Source organism: Oppia nitens, unplaced genomic scaffold, assembly GCF_028296485.1.
Source record: "Oppia nitens isolate AA-2021 unplaced genomic scaffold, nextdenovo-longstitch-racon4-pilon3 scaffold13_pilon_pilon_pilon, whole genome shotgun sequence".
Lineage (NCBI taxonomy): Eukaryota > Metazoa > Arthropoda > Arachnida > Sarcoptiformes > Oppiidae > Oppia > Oppia nitens.
Window position 1 is genome coordinate 591685 of NW_026533192.1, and position 15760 is coordinate 607444.

Genomic DNA, 15760 nt, shown 5'->3' on the forward strand with positions numbered 1-15760 from the left:
TTTAATTTAGTAAATCAATGTAACAATTTATATCATAAGTTGTTATTAAGCACAATTGAAATTATGAATATATATTATTTTATGTTTTCAAATTACCTTGACAATGTTGCTAAATATTATACTAATACTTGACAATTAATAAAATGCACCTAGAGCATTACGATCAAAAATATTATAAATATACGTAAATAGTATATATTGAACTTTAATTATTGAATAGTTAATAATTTTATAGTATTTAAAACATGAATGAATATTAATTAATAAATCAACAAATTATTTATTAAACAGTTATTGAAAACGGTTTTATTTTTTAACGAATGTTTAACACTTGATATTATTGTATTAATATATTAATATTTATTTAAAATACGAATAAAAAAAGATTATATATCATATTATCAATATTAAAAAGTTTTATATATCTTTCATGTGAAAGCAATTTAATGCCGATAAATAAAATAATAATTATTATTAGTAATATTGAAGTACTGGTACTACACAGGTATGGACTAAATACTGTACATCCGTTAGTTATTAGAGTCGGAGCACAACTAAACCAAGTTTATGTTTATACTGTGAAACGTTAGCTCTGGTGGTTAGGACTTACTGTGTGTTAGAGGAGAGTCAGTCACTGACGAAATACTATAGCAATTGAAAGTTTTATTTCTCTCTCTCTCTCTCTCTCTCTCTCTCTCTCTCTCTCTCTCTCTCTCTCTTTCTTTCTTTCTTTCTTTCTTTCTCTCACTCACTCACTCACTCACCCAATGTTTAATTTATATAGTTTGCTAACATTCATAAGCTATCCAACTGTATGTCTCTCCCTTTACTTTGTGCACCAGTAGTAAAGGGCATTCAATATTATACATAACATTAGAGCATATTTAACAGCAATTAATTTTCTCTTTAATTGATTTTAATTTATAAATAAATATATTTCATTTGTTTTTGCAATTACACAGAAAATTATTAATTCAAATTTTCAGACTTAGTTTATATTTGATATATTTTTTGAAAATGTTTAAATTTATTTGATAAATGCAAATTTAATTCTTTATATTTTTATAATTTACAAACTAATAATAATAATGTTAATTAGTTTATATAAGTATATGATTTATTAATATTTTACTAATTCCATTATATTTTATGAAATTTTTATTCTAATATTTTTTATATTAAAAAATTAATGCAATAAAATATTATAATAGTACAAATAGTTCAAATGAATTATTTTTGTACTTTTTATTTAAAATAAATACAATGTTAAGYTTTTAAAATAGTAATTATCATTTAATTAAATAATTCTAGTACATACTATAAATTTTTAATAATATTTATTAAATTAATTTAATTTCAACTTTTAATATAACTATTGAATCAATACTGGAAATATAAATAAAACTAAATTATAAGTTAATTAATATACATCTACAATGTACAGTATTATTTTAAATCGTGTACTATGTTTAGTACTTTATTTAAAATATATATATATATWTTTAAAGATAATACTTTTAAATTTATATATTTAATTTACATTTTTAACTTATTATCTTAATTACATTAGTAATTATTAATAAAACAATATTTGTTTAAGTTAGTTGTTAGTGCAAACTTAGTGTAAAGTATAATTTGACAATTGTTTTGCAAATCTAATTAAAAACTTTATCATCAGAGTCCATTAATATTGATAGTTAAGTTTAAATGCATATCAATTTCAAAATGTTAGTAATAATGTAAATAATAAAACAATTATATTTATTGTTTATTTATAAATACTATATTTTTCAACTATTATAATTAGTAATTAGAATATTGATTACAGATTATATAAATAATATTGATTACAAGTTATACAGTATTTTTAATTAGGGTAATAACCAAACATTAAAAAATTATGTTTATTTTTGCTGCAATAATCGTTTAATGAGCTATTAATAAGATTATTAAAAACAAATAAAAATTTCACCAAATGATTAAACTTTCTTATGATTTCTTATCTATTTTATTAAAAATAAATTATATATAAGATATCTATTATTAAAGTCATTWTATATTAACTATTTATCTAACTTTTTTTTGTATGACAAATAAGAATATTATTTTCTATTAAAAGTATATTATTATAAATTATTATATAATGTTAATTAATTAAATTATTAGTTTAAAAAATAAATTTTGTAAAAGAAAAGTTTAAATCATTTTATGTTATTTTTGAGGTTAATTAAATTAACTAATTAAAATCGATTTTTATTAAGTGACACATATTTTTAAAATGCATTAAATATATTAATGAGTATTATTGAATACATGACAAATTAGTTTTTATATTCAAAAATATATTTAATGTAATTTAATTACTTTTTATTAAATAAATTACTTTTTGTTGATCAATTTAATTAAATTTTATAATATTTTACATAATTGATTTTAAATAAATTAGTGTTATATTATTTGATATAGCAATTTTAAAAACACCAAAATTTTGATTATTTATGATTTTATATAATTTTTACAGGTTAATTACTTATTAATTTTTAGATTATTATATAATTTGTATACAAACTGTATTAATTTTTTCTAATTTAATATTATCATATTTATTAAAAAATCTTAACATATAAAATACAAGTTATAAAAATTGATGTCACACTTAATTTAATTTTTAGAATAAAATTAACAATTTAAATTACGGTAAGTAATAATTAGATATTGAACAACTTATATATTAAATTTAGCTAAAATATATAGAATTTAATTATATCATACATATTAGTAATTAAGTAATATTAATAAATATTTAATCATATATTCCATATAAAACAGTTTCAAACTATTTCTTTTGTAATAAAATTAAAATATTTTATTAAATAAATTATATAKATATTTAAATATACAGTAGTATTTAGAAATATTACAAAAATTAATATAAAATATAGTGACATCTATACTAGCACAATCTAAAATAATTTGTTGACTTTACTTCAAAATCTATAGATTCTATAATTTATAAATATATTTAAAAATAGTTTTATATATTTAATTCAGAAAAATATTAGTTAATAATTTTATTTACAGTATTGTTAACATTAGATAAGTAAATTATTATTATCTAAAAATTTAATTATATTAAAGAAAATTACAAAAAATCATTAGATTATGTTTGATCATGTATTTTAGATTTTAAGTAATTTTTATACTGTATGTAGACTTTATAAACTTAAGAGACTTAAAGTAGTTTATATTAAGTATAGTTATAACTTTAATATTTTATAATTATATTTAGTATAAAACAACGCACAATACACAAACAGTGAAAACAATAGTACAAAWGTTTTATCTTGGTATATTTTTGAAATATCAATATAATTTTAAAAGCTTTTACTTTTTTATAACTTTTATAAAATGGCAATTTAAGAAAAGTTTAGCATAATAGTAATAATAATAAATAGTTATATTTTGGTATTTATTGAATGTTAATTATAATTATTAACAAATTTTAATTTATTATTATCACATGCTATCATTATGATTATATAATTGTTAGATTTCTAAAATATATAGTTTTGAATACTATAATGATTTTTAAAATTGCTAATTAGAATAAATTATTAAAATTTGTATTATTATTATTATTAATAGTATCTTTATTGAATATAATATATTGTAATTAATATATTATGCTTATTAATACTATTATTTAATTAGTCATTAATGGAAATTATTGCTTGTCAAGTGAAATGTTTTATAAATTATTGTTATATATATTGCATTTTTGAACATTATATTATAAGTTGAGTATTATAAGTAATATTATAGTAAATACCTATAGTAAAATTATAATTTTATTAAATATGTATATTTTAACCATTATTAAATAAAAATAACATTAGTACTTAAAGCTATAATAATTTACAGGCATTTATATATGTAAATTTATATCATGTGTATGACATGTGAATATTACAATATATTAGAGTATAATATGCACTGTTTATTAAAAATAATAWTAAAARGCTTTATAAATCAATATAAAAGTTTATATTTGCAGTTTAATAACATTAGTAACTTTTTAATTATACTGAAAATATTATTTTGTTATTATTTAAAAATAAATTTTTTATATTATTTAATTGATTATTTATATAATAATAATAATAATCAAGTTTATTTATAGTAAGGTTACGACCAATTGACGTCAAATTGTTGTCATTATATTAGAAATATGATTATTCTAGATATATACTAATTTACTAATTATTATTATCTTGAACATTTCACAATTTATAAACATAGTTAATCTAAACACCGTATAAAAACTGGCAAAATATAAAAACTATATTAGCAAATATAAATTATAGCTAATTAAATTGTTGATCAAATGTTAATTTTTTAATTTTATAGATATTTAATTAAAAATTTTATCAATTGCTAGACTTCTATATTCAATTGGTGTAAAAATACGCAACTATAGTGCAATTTAAATTTAAATATTATAATGTTTAGATAATTTTTTAATGTTACAAAAAATATTTCAAATTTTTAAATACTTGATATAATATCCGTAAATTACATGTATTTGGTATTTGTTTAATTTATTTATTAAAAAATTAATTATTTTTATATAAAAATATTTGATTTTACAAGGATTGCCGCAAAAATTTGTATTATCAAATATCATATATATATATATACAGTATAATATTAATATAATAATATAGTAATTTACAAGTATAAAAATAATTAAATAAGTGTGTTAATTATTATTTATATGTAGACTGACCACCCATACAGGTGCCGCCTGTATTATACAGGAATCAAGGGTCTAATACAGGTGACAGGAAAGGGCTAACCTGTATAATAAAATATACAGTTTTAAAATATGTAAAACTAATTGATTAATAAAAGTATAAAATAACTATGAATTAAGTTTTGTTAGTAAAAAATTGCTTGTATTTTTAATATACAGTTTAAATATTTCAAATATTTTTTTTAAATATAAAAAATTTATAAATATTTGTAAAATTGTTTATGTTCAATATAAAATAATTTCAACTTTTTATATAATTATAGTATCTAAATTAAATTTTTCTTAATTTATATTATAAATATATACGAATATATAGTTATTTAAGTACAGGTTAACATACAGGAATATAATATTTAATATACAGGAAAATACAGGTGAAAATAATAATTTCATACTATTATACAGGTTTACTAATAAATTGGGTGGTCAGTCTATTTATATGTTATATTTTATTAATTGTCACAGTTTTTATTATAACATAGGCTCAATTGGACTTCAATTCAAGTTTCATGCATATTAAATATTAGTAGCAAACATACAATAACAATAACAAAATATAATAAATTATTAATTAAAAAAAACATTATAAAATAATTAGTCTAAACAACAAATTTATTGATGACATCATGTGATGACTGTTTGTATATAATATACTGAAATTAACTGCAAATATAAATTATATATTATTTATCAAAACGACGGAAAAGTTTTTGGGCAAACTATATAAACATCAAATAAAAATTTAGAGACAAAATTATTTTTATCGTATTTATTGATATTATTAAATGTATGATACATATACAGTATATTCAGTATTATAATCAATGCATAACAGTTAGCTTTATTTTTTGTGAAGTCAATCATTGTTTATATAAAATGTGTTATAAAAATTTGATAAAAACTGGTGAAGTGTCTCCAAGCATATGTTGATTATATATATTATTTGTTTAAATAATTCAAAATATAAGAAACAATATATAATAACAATATTGAATATATTTAGGAGAAATAAAGTAATGCTTACAGTTATAAACAGTAAATTATGATTCATAAGTATCTTAATAATAAAAAATATTAATTTTTTTTTTGTATTTGTTTTGCAAAAACAAAATAACTTGCATTTATTTAATAATTTAATTTAAATTGTTGGCAACATTGTTAACCAATTTGTAATATGCAAAAACTGCATATTTTATTGTTTATAAATATTTTTAAAAAATATTTTTATTAAACGTATAAATGACAATTGCTTATACAATTAATTGATAAAATAGAGGTACAGTAATAAGTTATAACTAAATTGTGTGAAACACATCATAAAACAGTAAAATATTTTTCATAACTTTTTTTTAAATAACAACTCAATGAACTAATAAAATCATTAATAATTTCCCCGACTTTTAAAAGTGTGTCAAACAAAATGTCAAAACTAAATAATTTGTTTCATATAAAACTGTTTTGTCTGTTAATGTACTTAATTAGTGTCAATCGCGGTGTTTGTTGTCTGGCCATTAATGGCAATAGCGGTCACTTAATTAGGAGTATACGTAATACCGACTATTTTGATATTACCGGCTCAAACAGTGATAAGACATGGAAATGGACAGCCCATCGGGAGTGTCCAAATGGTACGTCCACTATGATTCGGCACATTAACGTTGGCATTGAGCAGGCAATGGTCACACATTATGTCCAACACGATGTACTTCAGTTTGATGTCAACTGTGTCAACGGCAAGAGTACTAAATATACCATAGAGTTTGTGGCGCCGACACCGCCGGACAACTGTTCAGTACATCGTAGGTTTGGTCACTACGAAGTGTACAGCAATATCTACAAAGAGGCCAGAGTTGAGTTCAATATAACTGAGTTGATTGAGTTGACCGAAACTGACCGTAACTATAGTATCGCCACTTATAACAGTCAAGTCTACGCTCGACTAATGTTTGTCCGCATTATTGACCGCATGTGCGCCAAACTTGGGTTTCGTGACACCGAAAGTAATAATAATAATAATAAAAGTCCAGAAGTGGACAGTTATGTTGGCGACTCATCCATCAAAACAGAGTCGAAAAACTATTGTCCAAACAATTTATATTCCTATCATTTGGACGAAAGTCTACTCTTCTCTAAATATTGTCTCATATTTTTGTTACTATTTATCGGTTTCGCCATATTATGCATCAACTGTTATCTGAGTTTGAGAAACAAGACCGACGACTACTACATTCCAGTGTCCAATGAAATCACTGCCCAAAACCCCTCTCCAAAACCTCCGTCACCTATCATAACAACTGCACCGGAATTAACAAAATCACCGAAAAAATTTCGAAACGGTTACCGAAAACTTGAGTCCAGAGATATACAGGACAACCATATTGGCAATGATGAGGATCTGATAGCCGACAAAGTCAACAGTACTCAGTCAGCGCCGTTGCAAAAGAGGAACGGATTTCTGAAAAGCAGTTATAATACGTTTGAAATTCAGAAAATTTAATTAAAAATCCAGACATCGATTATTTTTATCGATTGATTTAATTTGACTGATAAGAAAAAAATGGTTTTTCTCGGTATTAAATGTTTATTATTTACTTTTTTAATAGTTTACTTGAAAAACGTGAAATCATTTATAATATTTTATGTCTTTTTATTTTAGTTTATATAAGTATTTAATTATTAATTGATTTTAAATGTTTTATTTCATTAATATATTCATAAATTAATCTCATATACAATATGAATAACATTTTAACCGGTAATGATTTAAAAATATTATATTAATTCTAAAATAAGAAATCAATATAATTTATTTTTTGTTGTTATTTTTCAATTGATAAATGATATTGGTAAATTATATTTATGCAAACTTTATTACTTATAAACATATTGATAAATATTTATAATTTAATTTAGTTATTAATTGATTTGTTTTAATAATATAACATTTAATGTAATAAAAGTTAATGTTTTATTTATATTTAATATTATAATAATCAATATGAGGCCATATTAGTCACGAAACAATATTTTTAAAACATTTCAAAATATTTATTTATGATAACATTTATTTTAAGATTATGGTATACTAAAAATTTTGAGATTTCAAATGTAATGAAGTACTTGTATTAAATTAAATTAAATTTTTTCATTACAAATATAAAAATATATGTATAAATAAAATAATTACTTGTACAATTTTTCAAATTAAATAAATATTTATTAATTATAGGTTTTTAAACAAACAATGTATTTAATTAGAAATTAATTATTATATAAATATTTGTACTAAAATTTTGAACTTGACAATTGGAATAATTTATACTTAAAAATTATTTATAAAATTATTTTACGCCAATATATAGATAGATAACCCTGGTAATATTATATTTGTTTTTATCTATTTTTTTATAAATATATACAAAAACTTTTAATGTTTATAATAAATTCAATGACAAAAAAATATTTTGTATTTTTGTAAATCATTTATTAACCTAAAAGATATTTTTTTAAATCATAAAAAATTGTTTATTTAGAAAAATGTATCAAATTTTTAATAGATTAAAAAATTAACAAAATATTATTTTTAAACAACAAAAATTTTTATATTAAAATCATCTCTTACTATTTAAGTAATTAACATTAAATCTTATATTAATCTAAAAATATTTTATAAAACTATTGGTATCACATAATTTATCTGTAAAATTAATAAAAAAAATTATTCACATTATTCACGTTCTGAATCACTTTTAACTATTTGAAAAAAACAAAAATGTTTTCATAAAAATAATGTCAAGTTTTAAAATAGTTTTGTAACTTACATTTGATGGCAAGTATCACAGCTATCAGCGATAATGAGACAATTATTAGGAAAATGACAATAACTAATAAAACATTTGGTCTCTGTTGAGTCAACTTTTTATTAGACAGTTCCTCATTATCGTGATATTCAATAGTATTGATTGTATCAATAATCCAATCGACATAATATGATACACGTGTAAAGTATTGCCACCCGGGATGACATTGATTATCAATTGTAGAGTTACCGGTGTTTGTCGGCACCGAATGAGAGAACAGCCCTATCAGTACTGCCCTTTCGCCGTCATATTGTATTAACGGCGAACCACTGTCTCCCTGTGTTTAATAAGAGTTTTACAATAGATTTAAAATTAATTTAGAGAAAAAATGTCTAAATTTTATTTGTTAAACACTCAAAATATATAGTACTTACAAAACAAGGTATATACCAATTTTCATTAACACAAATATTATTATTATTACACTGTTTGTAATTATTATCAATGAGATACTCGGCTTTCTTTAAGTTATCCGTCATGTTTGTGCCCTCTTTAACGATTGCACCCCAACCACTAAAAATAGCCGGTTCCCGGTTAACATTTGTTATATTTGCTTTAGGCAAACATATTGTGTTAACTTTAAAATAGTATCGATTTTTGTCGTTGAATACTAACGGTGCAAACTTATGGGACAGTTTGATAATTGCTATATCATTGTCCAACATTCTGGTATTGTTTTTATTATTATAGATTGTGATGTTTTGCGCGTAATACGTGTCGCCTAATTGTCGATGATTTGATCCAATAAACATTTGTATGACATCAATAGTTAAACTATAAACATAAAACAAATTATTTGAATGTACTTTGAATGTTATATTAATATACAATAGTAGCACTGGTTATGTTATACTCTATATTTTGTAGACAAGTAGCTACTGTGAGCACCCATTTAGTGTTTATAAGAGCACCGGCACAATAGGAGTCTATAAATTCATCGCCACTTTGTCTGCGAATCTGTACGGACACTATCCATGGAAATTCACCCAAACGTGTTGACTGTCCATCGATTATACGATTTGATACGACGGTCACGTTGTTTGACGATTCATTGAGACCACATTTGTCCGAATGTATTGACCAATAGTCGCCAACTTTGGCGTGAAAACGACATTCAATTAAAACTATAAATTATTTTTAAAATTAAATTTCAAATTAAACTCATTTATTATTTAATTTTATTTAACTTTGTTTAACTTGCCAAATAAATTAATTAAATATAAATAAATTAATGACATAATCAATAATGTTATTTGAGTTATCAGAAACTATTATAATAACATCATGTAGTTTGTAATCTACTGTATAAATAGTACCGGTAATGTATAATACACAATATTGTAATACAATGTAATACTGTATATTCAATATATGTAAAATATATAATAATAAATTATTAATTAAGTTATATTTTTGTTAATTTTATAACTGTAACTAATTTACTAATAAGTTAGTGTCAGTTAATTTAAAAATGCTTATAATCTCGAGATTTACGGTAATATTTTAATCATATACCGTAGTATTAAATTATATTATTTTACTCATATTATTTGAAACTAAATTATTATTATTATTTATACGGCTGTTATATTCATTTAATACTACATTGTATGTGTATTAAGTACAGACAAAGGGGTTATACACTAGCATTGATTTACTTGAAATATTAAAGTTTTTTAACCATTTAGATTGAACTTTCAAAATGAATTTATTGTATCGATTAGTATTGATTAGATTATTGACAACAACAACAATCGTTGGTATATTTGTGGAAATAGGTTACTATCCGGGTGTGAGTAATATATTTTGCGGATATCAGTACGGTATGTATCGCATTGATATAATACCCAAACAAAAGTGCTACAAAAATAAGGTATCGCCCTATCCATATGTTGATGCCTTTGGAAATATAAACTGGAATCTAACTGATCCGAGAATATTCAAAGGTAATAGTGTTGATCGGGGAGAGTCTCCCTGGACTGTACTCATTAAATATGATGGTCAATTGACGTTAAAAGCCTCCTATTGTACCGGTGTTTTAATTAGTAGAAAATGGGTTATGACAGCCGCCCGGTGTAACTTTGCGTAAATATATACAAAAACATTAATTTTAATATTGATTTCGATAATAATTTAGACAATTAATTCAAACAGTTTTGGTCAATACGGTAGTAATCGATTTCCGAGAGTACATGTGTTTATAGGCGACAGTCAGAGCCGCGAGAAAGGCATGAGATTACGGGTGCAATTGCATCACATATGGCGACACCCAAAGTATAATCCATTTATTGATTTTGATGGCAACGATATAGCACTTTATAGATTGCCGGACAAGATTGAGATCAATACTTATAAAGGATTTAATTATCCAATTATGATAAATACCATATGTTTACCATCCAATCATACGGTGTTTAATGAGGAACTAGAGCTGACAACAATGGCCGGTTGGGGTGAGATTTTCACTACAAAACATGTTAATAAGGAAACCGGTGACAAAACATATACAACTCAATTGGCTCAGTCACTACAGACCAATGAATTTATTATTAATCCATATATAATATGTCCAAAAACTTATTGTGTATAAAACCATCAGTTCTACAACCCTTCGGCTGTGAAGTTAGCTATAAATATATATAAATATATAATGTTTTAATGGTTTAATTTTAATGTAATATTTAATATTCAAATATAGGGTGATGTCGGGGCTGGTTTAGTACAGTTTACTGATAACTATTACCAAACCCGTGGTGTATTAATTGGTATATATTTGGGTTCATATGGAGGAGACAAGCTTTGTGTGGCTGATGTTAAGGGAGCCATTTGGGTGCCGATTGCTAAACATATTGATTGGATTGTTAAAACTATAGCTAATTAATATTAACTAATTATATAAAATTTTAAAACTTTATAAATAGTATTAATCTTAAATAAATAAATAATTTGTAGTATAAAATTTAATTAATAATTAAAATTAAATGTAACACTCATGAGTTGATAAGACAAACTATTAATTAAATAGATTTTAACATATAGTGACAACAATTATTTAAAAGATAATAAGTTAATTATTAATTGTTAAGTAATATGATATTAAAATATATACTTAATGTTTAATAAGTCAAACATCTAAAATGAAAAACACATAATTTTACAGATTATTGTAATAGAAATAGTGTTGGCAAAAAAGAGAAATTTATAAAATAATAGGGAAATTTCTAGAAAGTTTCTAAAAGAAATTTCTATCTATGGGATCACCATGGTTAATTTTGTTTTCTCGATATTTGTTAACTTGTTTTTACATTGTTTTTACAAGTAATAATTAAATATAAATATAAGTATTAGTATTTTAATTATTAATTAAAGTAAAAAATTTAATTATTTAATTATATTAAACTATATACTGTATATTAGAATGATGAATAAAATTTTACAAAACTGATTATTATTAAATAATTATATTTATATATATATATATATATATATATATATATATATCCCATTTTGTATAATATCTATAGATATGGGGATCCCATAGTATAATAATAAAGTTAAATTTCTATAGAAATTTATTCCTGAGAAAGTTTCTAGAAACTTTCTCAGGGAAATTTATTAGAAACTTTCTATTTGTCCATCTCTAAATAGAAATGAAAACACAATARCAAATAAATACAATTTAGCAATAAATTAGATAAATTAATATAATATATAGTCATTRGAAAATAAATAATAGAAATAATAATAGCATTAGTAAGACATTAGAAAGTTATGCCGATAACGTCTATGCCTTTCCAGCTTTTTGTTTGTTGGTGGCGGCGGTGGGAGCAGCGGGTGGTTTGTCAGCCTTAGCAGATATCGGTGGTTGATTGGCCGCAGTAGCGGCTGCCGATGGTTTAATGTTATCGGCTTTTTCGATGTCAGACGGAACCGACTTTTGGATAAATCGTATCAACAAATAGACCAAAATAGCCGACACAATGACAACCAGCAGAACCAATACCTTCAGGACGTACACTATAATACCATATTTATGTGATTCTCCTATAAAACAGTAATTATATAAAGTTATAAATTATATGTAATATTATATCCAAAATTGTTGGGTAATTGTCTTTTTTAGTGCACTTTCACTCACTACTGATGACAATATTGATGAAGAAGCAGACGATTTCGCCGACTATAACGGCCAGACAGCCGATGACAAACCACCACAAGAACTTCTTGTTTTGAGAGTGAGTGCCGTACATAGCGATACCGGTAACCACAGCGTAGGCCACATATCCGATAATATGAAGGATAGACATCGGAGTGGAATAGCTGTCGTCATCGTGAGCTTTGTTATATCGTATGCTATACCATATGATTACAGCTATGGCAGTGGCCATACATACTATCAGATCATAATAAACCCATTTCCTCAATACGGTCTCGTTTTTCGGCAACTCTTTCACCTCCTGAATGACAGCCATGTCTTATATTATGACAATTGGATGATGTTTTTGCAATTCAAAGACTTATCTATTGTTTGATAACTAAAATATTAAGAAATATTATGTAATTAATTTTATTTTAAATTCAAATTCAATACTAATTAAAAAAATATTGTTAAAAGCATGAATTTAATTAAGTAAATAATTTTAATGACTGATATATGATATTTGAATTCATAACTACACAGGAATTTATTGCCATTTATAGCTTAAATGTTTTTAATTGTTGTAATTAAACACAACTTTTTCAACAAAAATAAATAATTGTTTTTCTCGTAATTCAACAATTTTTTCATAAACTTAATTAAAAATTTAAATAATTCATTTTTTATCTAAATATTAACTAAAAATATATAGTATTTAATGCACTTTTGARAACTTCAGTAAAYATTATCATTATTTTAATTGAATAATGGGTCAAATATTGATTTGCAAATTGAATGCCTTTTACCGTAAAATATTACTCTTTATTTTATTGATMGGAAATCTAGTGTCGGGTATATCTGTGACCACACTTTTATCTATCAATATATATGTATTCTTTTATTTCAATACAAAATCACATTTATTTTCTAATCTATCATTTGGCACATTCACTATAATCAATATATTAGTTGTACTGATTATCAGTTTTATACAAACGTGTCTTTGTATTGTACTAAACATCTCTCGGTATGTCTTAGAAAATACAGTTTAAATCAATGTTTGATAAATTATTATTGAATGCCTGTTCTCACAGATCCGATGAAAGGRTAAAGAAATTAGTTAAAAAATCATACTTTCATAGTCTTCTCTATACATACCTGCTCTCATCGTTGGTTATAATACCGGCAATGCTTATCTATACCATGTATTTTAGTAATACAATGTTTTACGAGTTTGCCAAAGGATTGTTGGTTAAAATGGACGCTTATTTTACCGATTTGATCGACAAAGATATCTTTGATGAACTACAGCTATCATATCAATGCTGTGGAGCTCATGATTATAAGGATTGGGCAAAGATTATGACAACCAAAACCATTAATACTGTGCCATTCAGTTGTTGTAAATTCAAATATTTGGATTTTTGTCTAAACGATGATATCAAAGGTCTTAGAGTTCATTCAATCAACTCTAKGGGTTGTGCCCATCGTATTGAGGAATTCATATCATTTCAATTCGACATAATTACCAGTCTATGGCTGTCGCTATTCATTGTTCATATCGTTACACTCATCGGCTTTCAATACTGGAAGACATCGACAGAGTGGGCTATTAATGTCAAAGGAGGTCCCAAACGATCGGGTCGGGGATGGCTTGTCGTTCCCTTTATTGGTTTATATAGAGATTTGAGAAATGTTTATGAAAAGGATAAACAACGTCGAGATGAAAGACGGACTCTCTTAAACAAACGGTCAGAACAAACATTACCTGACAATACCTTTCCCAATGAGGAAATGTCCATAAATGCTAACAAATGGAAATTTGAAAATATTGGTAAACAACAAATAAATTTTAATTTTAWAAACAGACTATAAATACTTGTATAATATWTATTTACAGAATCATTRCCCCCACMCAATACCATGGATATGCCCGAAGCACCTGAACAGTCACCTCGATTACCAAACTATGATTTCTGTCCAGATTGTGATGAATTTTTGACAATCGATAAAGAAAGACATATTTGCGCCAAAGCTAAAGGTTTGGTGGCAATACATGGCTCACAATCAAGTGATGACAACACATCCGATAAGACATATTTGTCTTCAGAYGACGAAAGTTTGTTTGATATTAAAAACGATTGGTTGGCTAATAGAGATACAGTTAACTATAATAAAGATAACAACACCGATAAAGGCGGTGGCGGTGGCGGAAGTRCCGGTGCTAATGGTGGAGGAAAAATGCAAACAAACGAAATTAAGACCGAAGAAGACAACGAAAAAGATGAAAAACAATTACCAAAACGACAGTTTAGGGAAAGATATTTTATACTCAAAGAAATCAGATAAATATTTTTATAAAAATTTCTAAATCATATTTAATGTGATAATTATAATATTTTATTATATTTATTCTCAAGTGTAAAATAAAATCCATTTAAATTTTTTTATTTTTAAAAAATCATAAATAAGATTYAGTTTATTGATTAACAATTTATATATATTTTATGGATAAAAATGAATTAAGTCTATACAGTATTATTGTTTAGTACTGTATTATGTAATTATACTCAACCTTGAAATGACAAACAAACAAAAATTATTAAAATTAGTTTTCGTTGCATTATTATGTAATCATAGTCTACACATTTAYAAAATTATGTATAATATGTATATAAACTAGTGTTTACTTTTTTCATAAATAAAAATTATTAATTGTGAAAGTTTTAAACAGTTATTATTAGGACTGGTTTAACGAGTTATATCATTTGAAACTACAGTAATAATATCTCAATTGAAAAATTCAATGTCTATACTATATAACTGTTATGTTTTAGTTGTGATGCAAATCTCTTCAAACATTTAATAAGACATTCAATGAWTTTTTTTGCAAAAAAAAACAYTGACTTGTCTGACAACTGACTTTTATTACACACAACGGGAGACGAC

The 15760-nt window shown here is 23.7% G+C and overlaps 4 protein-coding genes across 4 annotated transcripts; 2 read left to right on the top strand and 2 right to left on the bottom strand.

The window, feature by feature from the left end:
* Positions 1 to 8540: 8540 nt before the first annotated feature.
* LOC128959594 (venom peptide isomerase heavy chain-like) lies at positions 8541 to 10323 on the bottom strand. Its single transcript, XM_054305592.1, has 5 exons — positions 10299 to 10323; positions 9527 to 9797; positions 9048 to 9447; positions 8635 to 8950; positions 8541 to 8566 (listed from the first exon to the last, which is right to left on the bottom strand). The coding sequence occupies exons 1-5, from the start codon at positions 10321 to 10323 to the stop codon at positions 8541 to 8543; spliced, it is 1038 nt and encodes a 345-aa protein (XP_054161567.1).
* LOC128959604 (serine protease easter-like) lies at positions 10296 to 11214 on the top strand. The gene is made up of 3 exons (XM_054305602.1): positions 10296 to 10758; positions 10828 to 11165; positions 11207 to 11214. The coding sequence occupies exons 1-3, from the start codon at positions 10376 to 10378 to the stop codon at positions 11212 to 11214; spliced, it is 729 nt and encodes a 242-aa protein (XP_054161577.1). The 5' UTR covers positions 10296 to 10375.
* Positions 11215 to 12394: 1180 nt separating this feature from the next.
* On the bottom strand, positions 12395 to 13224 carry LOC128958761 (uncharacterized). Its single transcript, XM_054304686.1, has 2 exons — positions 12812 to 13224; positions 12395 to 12717 (listed from the first exon to the last, which is right to left on the bottom strand). The coding sequence occupies exons 1-2, from the start codon at positions 13143 to 13145 to the stop codon at positions 12458 to 12460; spliced, it is 594 nt and encodes a 197-aa protein (XP_054160661.1). The 5' UTR covers positions 13146 to 13224; the 3' UTR covers positions 12395 to 12457.
* A 522-nt stretch (positions 13225 to 13746) lies between these two features.
* Positions 13747 to 15160, top strand: LOC128959616 (uncharacterized). Its single transcript, XM_054305613.1, has 3 exons — positions 13747 to 13838; positions 13906 to 14645; positions 14712 to 15160. The coding sequence occupies exons 2-3, from the start codon at positions 14000 to 14002 to the stop codon at positions 15158 to 15160; spliced, it is 1095 nt and encodes a 364-aa protein (XP_054161588.1). The 5' UTR covers positions 13747 to 13838; positions 13906 to 13999.
* Positions 15161 to 15760: the final 600 nt, after the last annotated feature.

Excerpts from the sequence above, each read along its gene's own strand:
- LOC128959604 (XM_054305602.1), top strand. The coding sequence starts at position 10,376 with ATGAATTTATTGTATCGATTAGTATTGATTAGATTATTGACAACAACA. Across the intron at positions 10,759-10,827 it reads GCCGCCCGGTGTAACTTTGC|TTTTGGTCAATACGGTAGTA; the intron begins GTAAATATATAC and ends TAATTCAAACAG.
- LOC128959594 (XM_054305592.1), bottom strand. The coding sequence starts at position 10,323 with ATGCTAGTGTATAACCCCTTTGTCT. Across the intron at positions 9,448-9,526 it reads ACTTGTCTACAAAATATAGA|TTTAACTATTGATGTCATAC; the intron begins GTATAACATAAC and ends TTATGTTTATAG. Across the intron at positions 8,567-8,634 it reads TGTGATACTTGCCATCAAAT|TTAAAAGTGATTCAGAACGT; the intron begins GTAAGTTACAAA and ends TTTTTCAAATAG.
- LOC128958761 (XM_054304686.1), bottom strand. The coding sequence starts at position 13,145 with ATGGCTGTCATTCAGGAGGTGAAAGAGTTGCCGAAAAACGAGACCGTA. Across the intron at positions 12,718-12,811 it reads CATCAATATTGTCATCAGTA|GAGAATCACATAAATATGGT; the intron begins GTGAGTGAAAGT and ends ACTGTTTTATAG.